The sequence below is a fragment of the Vidua macroura genome, chromosome 3 (assembly GCF_024509145.1).
Source record: "Vidua macroura isolate BioBank_ID:100142 chromosome 3, ASM2450914v1, whole genome shotgun sequence".
Taxonomy (NCBI): Eukaryota; Metazoa; Chordata; class Aves; order Passeriformes; family Viduidae; genus Vidua; species Vidua macroura.
In genome coordinates, this window is record NC_071573.1 from 69,538,627 (window position 1) to 69,552,310 (window position 13,684).

Here is a 13,684-nt window from a genome sequence, read left to right on the forward strand (position 1 = left end):
GTACCAGGCCCTGTTTTGACTTAGTTGATGACAAAGGCAGGTAGGACTGACACTTACACCCTTCCGAGAGGGGCCTCCATTTATGGTGTTTTAAAACAACAATTTTGGAATTGCTTTAACCTAATTCAGAAGGACAGTTTGCCTAAAAATAGAGAATAGTAGTGTTTAAATGGCAGGGATCATGCACTTCGCCTGCCAGTACATCTGTGCTTGAAGCCGCACTGAAATCCCACTTTTCCAGACAGATCATTGCTCCTTCCCTTATCTTCCTACATGCAGCTCCTCCATCTTGCTGCCAGCAGGTTAGGTTGCTTGGCTGCTGGCACGCTCCACTTCTGCCAGCAGTCCTCTCTGACCTGCTCTCCTAGCAGCAGCTAGCTCTGGCTCTGCTCCAGGCTGTGAAAAGACAGGAGAGGTCAGAGAGGAGCAGTGCAGCCTGCTGCTGAAGAGAGGACACCAGAAGGAGCTTGGTGCAGCAAGTCTCTCCCTTGCCAGCAGACAAGGCAGGGACACTGGAAGCACAGAACTACTCACAGGAGATAAGAGTCACAACCCTTCTTCCCTATTGTCAAAGAAACGGGGAGTAGTCATGTATCCAAGTCCTGCATATCCCATCTGGAAATATATTTATTACTCACCAAGCTGCAAATTGGTTGCCATCACCCGGTCCCTGTTCCTGCAGAGCTTGCCTCCTGTCATTGACCCTGCTCCCCACCTGTGCTCCTGCTTCAGAAAATCCCACCAGCCACTGCTCCCTGCTCATGCCTTAGCCATGGGTTAGTGTTGTGCCTTAGGACCAAAGCCCTCCTGAGCACTTCACAGTTCTTCATAGTGTGTCCCCATTGCAAAACAAATGCAGGGCCTCCTGTACTCCCACTGAGATGAGCAGGACATGTCCCCTGCACTGCCTCTCAGCTCATGCAGATCTATTCCTTCACACATGAAACCAAGGATGTGTAATGAAAATCATCAGGATGGTGTAACTACCCAGGAGAGAGGCTAGGAGGCAAAGTATAAACTTAAAAGTTACTCATAAGCACGAGGTGCTGCAGTGAAATTAGGGCACTACAACTGATGTTTCACACAGGCTTCTCACACCCTTCAAAAGTTCAGGACCTACATGATATAACAGGTAACTAACACCCATACCACTGGTTACTAATCATACTAAAACTTTCCAACGCAGGTCTATTTTTGCAGCATTCTTGCTGCTTGTCTGTAGATCTAGATATCCCTAGAGTCAACCTCGCTGGAGTTTGTACTAGCGGTATCTGTACTGCCAGAGATACTGGGGGGAGAAGTGGGGGTTTTCAAAGACATGTCAGAGGAGCTAGGATTTTGGTGTTATCTTGGCTGTCCAAAATCCTTTATCCTTCACAGGCAGCTCTAACCTTACAAGAAGGAAAGTCCTTACTTCCAGGGCCGGGTTGTCCTTTTGTTTGACTTCAACATAAACAGTCCCTAAGACTCCAGTGAAATTTCACTACCTCGTGACATCACAGTGTATAATCTGAACTAATAACATACCTTAACAAGTCAGCACCCTTCCATTCTATAGAGACGGGCTGATACAATAGTTAGGGTAGGGGTTTGTGTCTTCTCTCAGGCCCGCTGACACGCACCTGTGGCTACACAGCGGCGCGGCCCCTTGGGTTCGTACCCGGCACTGCCCCCGCCGAGGCGCGAAGCATCCCTCGGGCCGCCTGCGGGCGAGCACCGCTGCGTCCCGCAGCCCCCGCCGGGCCGGGACAGGGGCATCCCGGCCCCTCCCCGGCCGGCCCCGCTCGGGGCGGGGACTCCCAAGTTTCGGCGGCGGGGGCCGCGGGGCCCGGCCCGCCGGCGGCATGAGCCCTGCGGCGGGGCGGCAGCGCCGGGCAGGGCAGCCCCCGACGCCATGCCCAAGGAGCGGCCGCTCTGGCGGGGCGCCGCTTTCCGCCTCTGCCTGCTCTCCGCCGCGCTCTTCCTCTGCCTGCAGCTGGGCTTGAGGCGATCCTGGTGTCCGGAGGAGAAGTCCCGGGACCCGGCGGCGGCGCGGGCGCCCGCCCCGTCCCGCGGCGCGGAGCAGCGCCCGGGCGCGGTGGCGGTGGCGGGCGGTGGCCGTCGGAGGGTCACCTACGTGCGGAGCGGCCGGCGGGGCAGCACCGCGCCCGCCTGCTGCGCCCCGCAGCCCCCGGGCAGCCGCCGCAGGAAGGTAGGGCGGGCTCGGGGGAAGCGGCTGCCGTGTCGCGACAGGCGACCTCGGTTCCCTGCGAGGGGCTGAGGGTGAGCGGGCAGCCGGGGCGGAGAGGGGGCCGGGAGGGCGGTGATGAAGCGACATAGTGTGGTGAGATGTCGACTTCTTGGGAAGTGGTCAAGCGACTTTTTGAGCAGTGCTGCTCAGCTGCAGGGAAGCGGGAGTGTGCTGGAGCGGGGCTGCACAAGGAGAGAGCTCGGTCTGAGAAGGTGACAGTGACCGCGAGTCAGGGTGCACTCCGTAGGCTGATGCATCCCCAACAGGATCAGACATGGGCAAAGACCACGGCCCTTGGCGTTCTTGGCATCCGGGTGCCATTGCATTCGCAGAAGGCCATCAAGAAATGGTTCTAAGACATGGTCTGCGTGAGAATTGGTGAGTTAGCGAACGAGCTGCTAAATGAACCATGACAAGGTTCCTAGGTGGCAATGACTGGAAAGACTTTTGGGGGAGTGAGGACTATCATGAGGCTCTGGAGATCAGCAAGAATGAGGAGCTCCTGTGCTACCTCCACCCCCCAGTCAGCTGCGTGTGTGGCCAGCAGCGGGATGTTGCCTTCTTCCATCATCTCCCTGTCATCCTTGTTTTTTGCAGATTCCATGCTCTCAGGAACTGCTTAGAGATTCAGATAATTATTTTGTGGAGTTTTCTTTGCAGTCTTTCAGGGGCAGAAGAGCCAGCTTTGAGGGTGGTGGAGGAGTAGTTTGTCATGTACTTTGGGGTCCTGCTGTCAGGGTGCAGTAGTTATGGTCCGTGCAGAGATGTGCAGGTTCTTAAAGAAGCTGGAATGATCATGAGGAGGGGCACGTGGGATTTTGCTACAGATGAGACCACCTTTCTGATCATATCTGATCTTTGCCCCAACAAGAATAAAACCAGTTTTCTGTGGAATGGCTAAAGCTTGTCCTTACTGCCTTGATGAAAAGACTAGTTGCTAACATCCAAACTACCATCTGACCAGATGTCCTGTGATCTCTCACAGGTCATGCACGTGGTCTCAGGTGCAAATCTGCTTTATCTTCTTTGCCTGTTCCACCCCAGTAATTATTTTTTTATTTCATGAGGAGATGGACAATGATTGACTTCTAGGTTCAGCTCATCTTCTGTGGGAAACTGTGATGTAAAAAATAAACTGCTACTTTCTGCCTCTGGTTTCCTGAAAGGTTTAGAAGAAATTAGATAATCCTTCACCATGCTTCTTTCACCACTGGCAATGATGAGGACAACATTGCCACATATTTGTTCAGGATAATAACTATGTGGTGTTCTTTTGTGCTGTGGTATTGATACCACTTTGAGGTACCTAGGTCTTGCAGTGTCAGTTTTTGTGACTTTTGTTGTTGATGCTCTGTTACTTTGCATTATCCTAAAGCACAGCTTTTAAGTGATTCTAATTATGGAAGGATTTCAGCATTAATGGAGAAAAAAAGCCTGTAATCCATTGGATTTAGAGAGTTTCTTGAAAATATGCTAAGAATGGTGTCAAGAAAACAAGAAGCAAAACACATCCTAATTTAGTTAATGATTTTTGAGGAAATCCTAGTGGGGAAGTAGAGGAGAGGCTGCTCATTTTACCTGAGAACTGGCAGCACCATGTGGTGTTGGAGAGCTTGAGGCTCTGGAAAGCCCAAGTGTGTTTTGGTGCACCTCCAGGTGAAGTGTGTGAAAGAAACATCACTGCTCTGGTTTGTGGTGTTGGGCATGTTGCTGCTGAGGTCTCATTTGAAACCCTCTAGTTAAGTCAAGGGAAAAATATTAATATATATAATAGAGGGTGGAGTTGTTGCCAGGTTAGGTTTGAGACCATCAAGTGCCTTCTGTTTTCAGCTATTTGACTCGAACTTGTTGCTTCAGGCTAAGAAAAATCTACTTAAAGATAAGGTTTGGGGGATAGCAGAACTGAACTTTGGAATACAGTTGTTAAATAAAAATACAGGGGAAAAAGCAGTGGCAAAATAAAGTGGAAGTGGTCTGTGCTCTGACATTTTTTCATTAGAAGAATCACAATAGCTAAAAATTTTAATGGGTGATTTGTAATTTTTTTTTTTTTTTTTAAATCAGGAAACATGCTATTTCATGTCAGACTATTGTATGTATGTATGGGGGCATTTACCAAAAAAGACTGCTTAAATTGATGGTCCATAGCTTCTACCAGCAGCTCTGGAGAAAGTCATCAGGGTGCAATGGCTGCCAGTGTGCTGTACTGCTGAGTGTAAATGCTGCCTGGAGGAGAGGGACAGGCTCCTTGCACAGATCTGTGCTACATTGAGTTGGAATTGCTTTTTGCTGTGTCTTTTATGAGTTTTCAGTGTCTTCTGTCTGTCCATAAATTATTATCAGTCCGTTCTTAAAGCCTGCAGAGCCATTCAGGTATGGGAGTTTTTTCTCTCTTGCTGTTTATGAGGATGGTGTTGGACTATGTTGGGATGTGTGAGCCAGCAGGATGGCAGCAAGGAAAAATCAGTGAGGCCAGACTTTGCTCTGTTTTCCTAGTGCCTCTAGGTTATAGCTCTGCTCACAATTACGTCACTGAATTAATGCAGAAGACTGATGAACAGAGTGTTTCCATAATTGTAGTTGAATGTCCTACTTTGTGGCTGTATAAAAAAAAATGCAAAAGCACACAAGGAAATTATTTGGTCCTTGCTTTGAATCACTTTAAAGTTTTCTGAGCAGGGCTGTTTTATTTATTTCCTAAGCACAACTGCAGTCATCAACCAACACCAACACCACCAAAAGAGAAAAAAAGAAGACACAGGATGGAAAAGATGGAGACTTGTCCATAAATGGTCCCTAAGTCTGCAGGAAACTGCCTGTGCTTTTCCTGACCACTGGTGAGGTTCCATCAGCAGAGACCATGGCTGTGCAGCAGATGGGAGGGTTTGACCACCAAGGTTCCAAGCGTCTGTTTGTGCCTTAAGATGCATACATAAAAAATGTTAACTGAAAGGGGCACAGAATAAAGTAATTTAGCTATGTGACATCTCTGGGAGCTGCTGGAGCTGCCTGCTGTGGTGCTTAAGGGAGCTGTTTTGCTCCCAGTTGAACCTACCAAAGAGCTGATGCTGCAGCTCTTGCTGACAAATAACAAGCAAGATTTGGCATTGACAGCATATGATGGTCATCTGAAGAATCAGAAGAGTTTTGTTGTGCTGCAAAAGTAAAGCAAATAGGAGTTCATAGTCCCACTTAGATTAGGTGGAAGTTCATAATCCTACTTAAAATTGCATTGTTGCTAATAAAATCATGTTTTTAAACTGTGATTCTAAGATCTAGTTGTGCTAAGCACTGACCTGCTAACATATGCAGCAGATACTAACTCCAGCTACCTGGAAACACGCAGATTCTGCCAGATGTACCTGCTCGTGCAAATAGGTACTAGCAGGGTGTGCCCACAGAGCACTGCAGACATGTGAGGTGTGTTTTAAAAGGTTATTCCAGGGTGCCATGGCAAAAGAAAAAAAAATATTGCATTTGGAATTTGAAATAACAGCAAATTCCTGTCACAATAATTGCAATAACAAGGTTACGTTGGCTCTTGTGCACTGAGTTTGGGAGGAGCCCTCTTCAAGAGTCTGGTTGAGAAAAGCTGGAATTCCTTGCCTTCTGGGCAGATTTATTTCCATGGAGGTGGGGAGTGTGGTATGCTGCCAAACTTAACCTGATGTTATTTTGGATGCTCTTTCATGTCATATCTAGGAATATAAAAGTATTTACCTTCACTGATTAAAAGCAAAGAATAAGATTTTGCTGCTGGGCCCATGTATACTTTGCCTGGGATTATAATGTAATTTGAAATATGATGAATTATTGCCTAAAACCAAAAACTCTCTTGAGATTATATTTTTTATGTGCTACTTTCACTTGTATACATTTGTCTTTTGGTTCATTATAAATGCAGACTAATTATCTTTTTGCTATTTCTTGTTGGATTGAAGGTTGTGGTTTTCTTTAAATAGAAACTATTTCCAAGAGGTTACTGCTTCTTTGCAGTGATGACTGATAACAGTTTCATTTTTAATTGTCTGCAAATTATTTTGGAGTGATATCTCTTTGAAATTATGTGGAATAACACGTTTGGCACTTAGTAATACAGCAGGCTCATAAAAACCTCATTTGATTTAGTGTTACATAATTGCTAAGATTTTACTTAAAGTTACATTTAGGTTTTAACTTTAGAATGGCAATGCCATTTACATTGGTGTCAGTGATGTGTAGGGCTTATGCCAAGAGTCCTTTTTAGTTCTTCTAGAAATTTGGTTTAAAAAACGTATGGGATGTTTTCATTGCCTAATTGCATGCACAGTGTTTTCAAGCTGGCTGCACATCTTTAAAAGTACAGCAAGTTTTGGGTACAGCTTTTATAGAAAGTTACTCTGACTCTTCATGAGGAAGAGCCAAAATTCTTGGAGAAAACTTGGTTATTCTGAAGTTAAATTGATCCATCTGGTTTTCTGAAGTTAAATTTATCCATCTGTCTTTCCACATCCCATGGTGTAATAGCTTGTCTGTTTTGGATTGGGATTTAACTTTTGTAAGTTTATTAATTCTGTGTGCCTGGAGCAACAATTTAACATTACACCAGAGTTTGACACGGCATGGCTTTGGGAGCTGTGCAGGGAGTCCCACCAGGCTGCATCTGCAGGAGAGGATTTGCCCTGGCTGAGCCAAACCCAAGGAGCTGCAGGGGCTAAAGCAGCTTCTTGGATCTCCAAAGATTATTCCAGGCTCTCCACCTGTGTCCCAGCGTGATGAGCTTTACAGAGTGCAGTGGTGTTCCCTAAGTGCTGAGGAGTGAATAACATCCTGGCTTTTGATGGATGTGGGATGCTGCTGCAGAGGAGTGCAGAGCTGAAGAGAGTGTGCTACTTCTGGGCACCTTCTTTAATAACAGGTAGACAAACTGAAAAGAGGAAAAAGGTGTTAAGGTGTTTCATTCAGAGAAAAAGGTGTTAAGAGGTGCAGGAAGGCAAGCCTGCAGGGAAAGCCTGAAGTACTGGTACTTGTTTTGAATAGGGCAAAGTATGTTTTGAGAGAATGTGCCAAGACTCTTCAAACTAAAAAAAATAATTTTTTTGAAGGACATAATGACTGATTGTTCCCTAAGTCCACTGGAAATAGGACAAGAAGTAACGGGCTTCATTTTCAGGCAAGATATTAGGAAAATCTTTTAACTCTGTAGCTGGTAAGGAATGGAAATACTCCTTAGAAAAATGTGAATTGTGGGTATCCACACAGAGAAGGTCTAGGAATGTTTTCCTTTGTGCTTCAGGGCAACCTCCTGATGTCCCTCTGGCTACATTTACCTGCTCTGCAATTAAAAAAGCAATCTGGCAGATACAACGTGATTAGCCAAACTGGAGTTTAGCCTGAACAGTGATCTAACATCAGTGAATAAAAAGAGGTAATGGGAAAATAAGCAATCTTTGCCCTGGCTTAATACCTCACTAGAGAGACCAGACCCCACCATAATTGTTCTGTGTGATGACTTAGTGGACCCCAGAGGAAGGGACACTAGTTGACAACTTTTTTTGCCTCCAGCACTTGGAGGTCTCTTAGCAAATATAAACCAACCCAAAGTTGCATATCTAGTAAGATCAGCACAAGATAGGAACTTGTGGCTTCAGTCTGTTAGTACCTGGGGAACAGCCTTGGTCTGTTTTTGCTCAAATATTCAGGCTAATAGCACAGACTGAGCGAGGTTATTGTCTTTGGAAGGAAAGAATAAACTTATATTGAAAGCAGTTTTCATCAGCTGATAACCAAATCTGGGAAGCATCAGCCAGCTCTGCCCATAAACAAGGGCAGCTGAGGTACCAGAAAGTACCCAAACACAGGAATCCTTCTCCAAGTAGTCAAGCAATGGCAATACTGAGCTTTTATTGTATTTTAAGTGCAGATGAAATGTGTTTATAGTATACCATAAAGAGGAAATGGTAATGTTTTTTCTGACAATGATGTCACTTGCAAGCTTGTGAGGTAAATGATTACTAAGAATAACATTGATTCTTACACACTTTTTATTACCTGAAATAGTTCTTCCTTCATGAATTTTTGAGAAGCAGATGGGGAATATTATTCTTCAGAAAGTCATTACAGTGTTATGAGACTTTATAGCCAATAGCATAGATTTCTTTCAAAATCTTTCAAATACCAGTTTAAAGCTTTCGTTTGGCATATAAAGTCAAGAGATGTTTTTCTGGGTAGCTGTGGCACAGAAGAAAATAAATCTAGATGTCTAAGCCTTCTCTTCTAAGGGACCCAAGGGTCAAGGTGGTAATTTATTCTGCCGATGCCTTGCTCTGTGGGGCCATTACAGTTGTGCCATCATTTCCTTGAACCCAGAGACACAGTTCACAGGCCTTGTACAAAATGTGAATTCTTTATAACTGCTGTAGCAGATCAGAAAAAAAAAAAGTTTCTGTTTGCGGTGTTCAGCTCAAACTGTTTCATGGGACTGCTCTGGGGGCCAAGTGACCTGAACTGCCCAGTAGCAGTGGCATGGTTAATGCCAAAAATGATCTTTTGTCACATTTCATTTTAAGAAGTGAGGACAATTTTGACGACACAGAGCATTCCTTGCTCAAGCAGCTCTCAAGGTAGCCAATCTTTCTACATTCTTTTCTAAAATTTCCTTCTGTGGAGAGAGAAGAGTCCAGAAAGAGAGATTTGGACAGGTAGAAATTCTGCTGCATAGCCCTAGGGTTTTTACTTTACATCTCCAACCTTTATCTGCCTTCCTATGAGACAAGTGTTTAACTTCATTGCTAGTAAGGTTTTCCTCCCAGTTAGCTCAGTCAGTTCCCATCAACATTTACTCAGCCAGCCAGGCACTTAACAGAGATGTGTCTGCTCGGGGGCTGCATGGTACGTGCCAGCATGCCAGATATCTCTCTCATGCCACTTTCACTGGGCTGTGGCTACAGTTCAGACCGAGGTGCAGCTGGGGGATCTTTGGTGTGAGCAAAACTCCAGCAGCCCCTGACAAGGCGTGCAGCACTGAAATCCTGTGGTAAAGAACAAAACCCTCTCGCAGCTGCCGTGCAGATTCGCGCAGACAGCGTGATGAGTGCATCATCACATCTTACAAAACAGATGTAGAATGTGGAGATTTAGGTAGCATTAGGGAGGGACCTCCAGCCTTTGCTCAAGCAGTCTGGTTTGGTTGTGGTAGATCAGGCTGTCCTGCAGCCTGGCAATGATTGCTGCCACCTGTGGCACAGATTAGATAAAAGATTTGACATGTAAGTGAGAGAGTTTGTGTGAACCACCACTAATCTTTGATGGCATCTGCAACACAGCCCACTCTTATCGCTTGTTCTAATATTAACTTTGAGCTGAGTTTGTCTTGGATGGCTGCTCAGTGCTCCAGAGCTGTGTGCAGTGGATGTGAGCATTTAATCAACGTGAGTGTTTTTGTAGCTAGAAGATATGCACCAAGATACTTTTGTGCATGATGAAATGTTGTCCAGAGCCCTTCCATGTTTGTAGGTCTAAGATAAAGTGACCTGCAGTTCAGTGGAACAACTGAAAGAGGGAAAAAAGGGTGTGATTTCAATTTTTCTTTGTGGTATATAGCATATGTGTCATGCAATCTATATACATACACTCACTCTAATGCTGGTTTTTTTAGTGTTTTTGCCTGCAAAAGTGACAGGGTGACACGCTGCCCTATTTTGAGTTAGCCAATCTCTCAGGGTAATAGGAACCATGTGCACAAATAGACTGATGCCTGGGGTAACAGATGAAAGCCATGATTTCGAACTCGCTTTCATGGCAACAACTGGGTCAATTTCAGCAGGAGATGGCGGAAGTGTTCCCAGATGTTTATGCTAAGTGGAAGGGCTTGGATTTTCAATGACATATTGTTTCCCCATCTGATCTACTCTTCCATCTTCAGTACTCTTCCATCTTTTGAATGTGCCATCAAGCTCAGGTGCCCCCAGGAAAGGCTCTGGCTGCAAATGCTCATGAACTGCACTGTCAGAGAATGGGTGGATGGGGCTGTTGCTGATCCCTTGAAAAGCACAAGTCCTGGGTGTGGTTCTGGGGGAACCCCTTGGTGATTATTTTGCTCTCTTATTGATTTTTTGCAACATTTAAAAACTGGAGCTGTAATTTATGTCCACCCTGACTCATGTATAAGTAAAATAAAGAAACCTGTCCTTGTGTCTTTGTGTAATGATAAATGTAGTGGTTCCAGCAGCTGTTAGAGGACAGAAATCTTTCTTGCTTCTCACCAAAGTCTTCTCCATTTGCTTTGCAGACTGGAACAAAATGGCTTTGCAGAGTTCTTCAAAAGTCACAACAGAGGTGTTGTCACTTTGTAAATCCCAAATCTGGGATACTTGTGAGAAACATCATTCCTGCTGCCTCCTCTCCCCATCATGCAATGGGGGCTTCTCTTCTCTCTGGCAATGTAGAACCAGGAGGACTATGCAGTGGGCCATTGGCTTTTGGAGTCTCTTGGGACTGTCAGGTCAAGCCAACTGCTTCAGATTTTGTGTAGAGAACCTCTGGGTTTACGTGCTTGTGGAAGAAAGAGCTAACCAACAGTTCATTTCATAAGTGACCCAATGCAGTTTACTGTGGGTTCCACTTTCTGATAGGTTTCAGATGCAGCTTCAGGTGCAGTGCTGTGAGTTCTTCTGGAAGTGACGGAATTCTGGGTTCTTTCCAGGACTGACCTTGTGGCTTCTGCAAACTGAAGGAATTGAAACCTCTGCCCTTCTTGGCCTGTGGAAGACAAATCTGTGGGCCTTGAGAGCTTAGCAAGGAAACACCTACAAGACCCTGATAGGCAACTTGTCTGTCTTAGGGATATTGCTAAAAATGCATTTTTGCTATTTATTTTGATGAGGTAGGGTCACTTTTTGAGTGTGTGTGTCTGTGTGTGTGTGACACATTGGTCTGCTGGCCAAAATTATGGCAGAGAAGCAAATACCAGTGATGTGCCAGGGGCTGGACCTGGTTGGGAAAGCTGTGCATTTGAAAATGATGTTAGAACCAGCAGACATTGACATCACAGAGTTGCTGTTGCTGCTTTGTCCTCCCTGTCTTGGCCTCATCCATCCCTAACCCTCTTCCTCATTCCTCTCCTAGCAGTTAGCTAAGTCAAATAATCAACTGGGCGCTTCAAAGTCAGTGCCCTTTTTTAGCATCCTCTTTCATATTTTACAAAGAGGCACTGTTTGAAATGTTAAGGAGAACAGATGGTAATGTCTATTGATATGGCATGTAATGTTAGAAAATATCTGCCACTTAGAAGCCTAGAAATGATAGGAGTCAGTTCCAAATCTTTCCTGCTCCCTGCAGAGTGGATGGCAGTAGAGGAGGAGTGAGATTTATCCAATAGGTAAACACCTCAGGGTAGGAGCTGTCTGAAAAAAAACCCAAAATTTTTAGTACTAGTGCGCCGTCTTTTTTTGGGCTCTTTGCTCTTTCTGGGCTTTCCACATGGTTGTTCTGCAGCACTGAAACTTTCAAAGAAGTGAACTTTGTTTCATCTTGAATAGGGCAAAGCAACAACATTGTGTTCCTTTTCCCTCCCTCTTTTGAGAAAATTAAACAAGAAGCAATTATGTGTCAATTGGTTGCTGCTGAGCTGATGTGTTTCTTCTTCATTAGATGTCTTGATTAATGGTTTGATCTTGCAATTATTATTCATTATGAAATCCGTGGGAATTCTGGGTGCATCATGAGTTCAGGGTCAAGCCATGTAGTTTTTCAGTACTTCATCTATATAATGCTCAGAATTAGTGATAAAACATTGGAAAATATCCTTGATTAAAGAGGATGGTACATGTTTGCTCAAGCCCATCCTCCATGGGATTATGATGCTTGGTTCTATACTTGTCTTGAACAAAAAATATTTCAAATTTGTGTGCTTTGAAATGAGCTAGATTTTCTTCTCTGGAGAAATAAATGAATCATTTTGTATTTAAAATCCTAACAAACTGTAAGCCAGCTGTTGTTCCCTTTCTAGACAGACGGAACTACTTGCCCAACACAGTTTTATTTTATTTGGAAGACTTTTACATAGCTCTAGACTGAGGGCACTAATCCATAATCGTATTAAAAAAAGAAAGGGAATATGTTTAAAGCTAGAATACATTTCATTCTGTGGAATTCCATTATCTTATGCTTTTATAAAATAAGGAGTTAAAGAAGAAAAAAGTAAAATTTGGCTTTTTGAGTCTTCCCTGGATATCCAGTAAAACCCAGTTCAACCAAGTGAACTGATGGTGGGTTGAAGGAACAGTACTCTCGGTACCTGTTGTAAATACTGTCTATCTTGACTTAGGGTTTTACACTCTGAAATCCAAATACCTGTAGAAGTTACTCAGCATTTTGGTTTACCCATGGATAAGAGTTGATATTTACTTGCTTTAAGAGATTATAGACGTATAGTGATAAATACTGCCCTCTCCTGCTCCTTGGGCACAGAGGGTTGGCCTGGTACTTACCCAGGAGGGGAAGGGGAGGAGGAAGGGGCTTTCTGATGCTTCTATCTCCCTTTAGTCTACAAGGTGTGGTGGACCATTTCTGTTTGGACATTTTCATTCCACTTGGATAAGAAAGATGGCTGCACAAGTGTGAAATGCTCTTATTTGTGTGGAAGCATTGGTTTTACTCTAAAGCACCTTCTTTTTCCCCAGTTCTTAGCCTAAGGCAGAGGCTCTGAAGTCAGAAGATAGGCTGCCAGAGGCATCCCTATGTGTAAATCACAGAGTGCTGGAACTTGCACAAAATAAACTCAGCTTATCTAGCTAGCTGAGTATTTACTGATGAATTCTGTTTTTTGTATTCTGTGGTTTAAATATGGCAGTGAAGTCAACCTAGAGGAAAATAGCTTTTTTCCCCTATTATATGGATTATGACATCTCCATATTTCTCAGCCAGAGCACTTCAACTAAAGCAGTAATGAATACAGGCTGAAACCACGCTCTTGCCTCTGCTTAGCAGAAACTGAATTTGACAAGCAGTGACCGGTAGTTGCTGTATCTGTTTCTTGCTGTCATCCTTAAGTGTTGGCAGAGGCATTCGGGCACTGGAAGGAATTTGGCTGATTGAGCTGCTTAAGCAGTTTTGAGAATTTACTTCCATAAATTTCAATCTGTTTTGGCTCCTGGTTTTATCTCCATTAGATACATTATCATGCTGTCAGCCTCTGGATAGTGCAGGAATGCTGCTGCCCGATTTATTTATTTTATTTTAGAACCATAGCAAAGAAATCTCACTTGGCTATTTTCAAAGCTGTATGTCTCTTAGAGTAAAATCAATCTCTCTTTTAATAAATGTGCATTTCTCCCATATGTTGCTGGGTTTTGCAGTGGCAGAGCTGTTAGTCTCTGGTAACCTTTGAATGTCTCAGGAGAGGTTCCCCAGTGCAGCCCCCAGATCCTTTGGCTGCAGTGGATTGATTCCTCAGAGGTAGTAAGGAATGGTAGT

At 44.4% G+C, this 13,684-nt stretch overlaps 1 protein-coding gene across 2 annotated transcripts in view; it reads left to right on the plus strand.

Annotated features, from left to right (window-relative positions):
* The first annotated feature begins 1,859 nt into the window (after positions 1 to 1,859).
* METTL24 (methyltransferase like 24) overlaps positions 1,860 to 13,684 on the plus strand; it is a 59,732-nt gene continuing 47,907 nt past the window's right edge. For both annotated transcript variants that reach the window (XM_053973077.1, XM_053973076.1), the window contains exon 1: positions 1,860 to 2,191. In XM_053973077.1, coding sequence (XP_053829052.1) covers positions 1,895 to 2,191 — 297 coding nt within the window. In that variant the 5' untranslated portion in view covers positions 1,860 to 1,894. The remainder of the gene's footprint in view (positions 2,192 to 13,684) is intronic.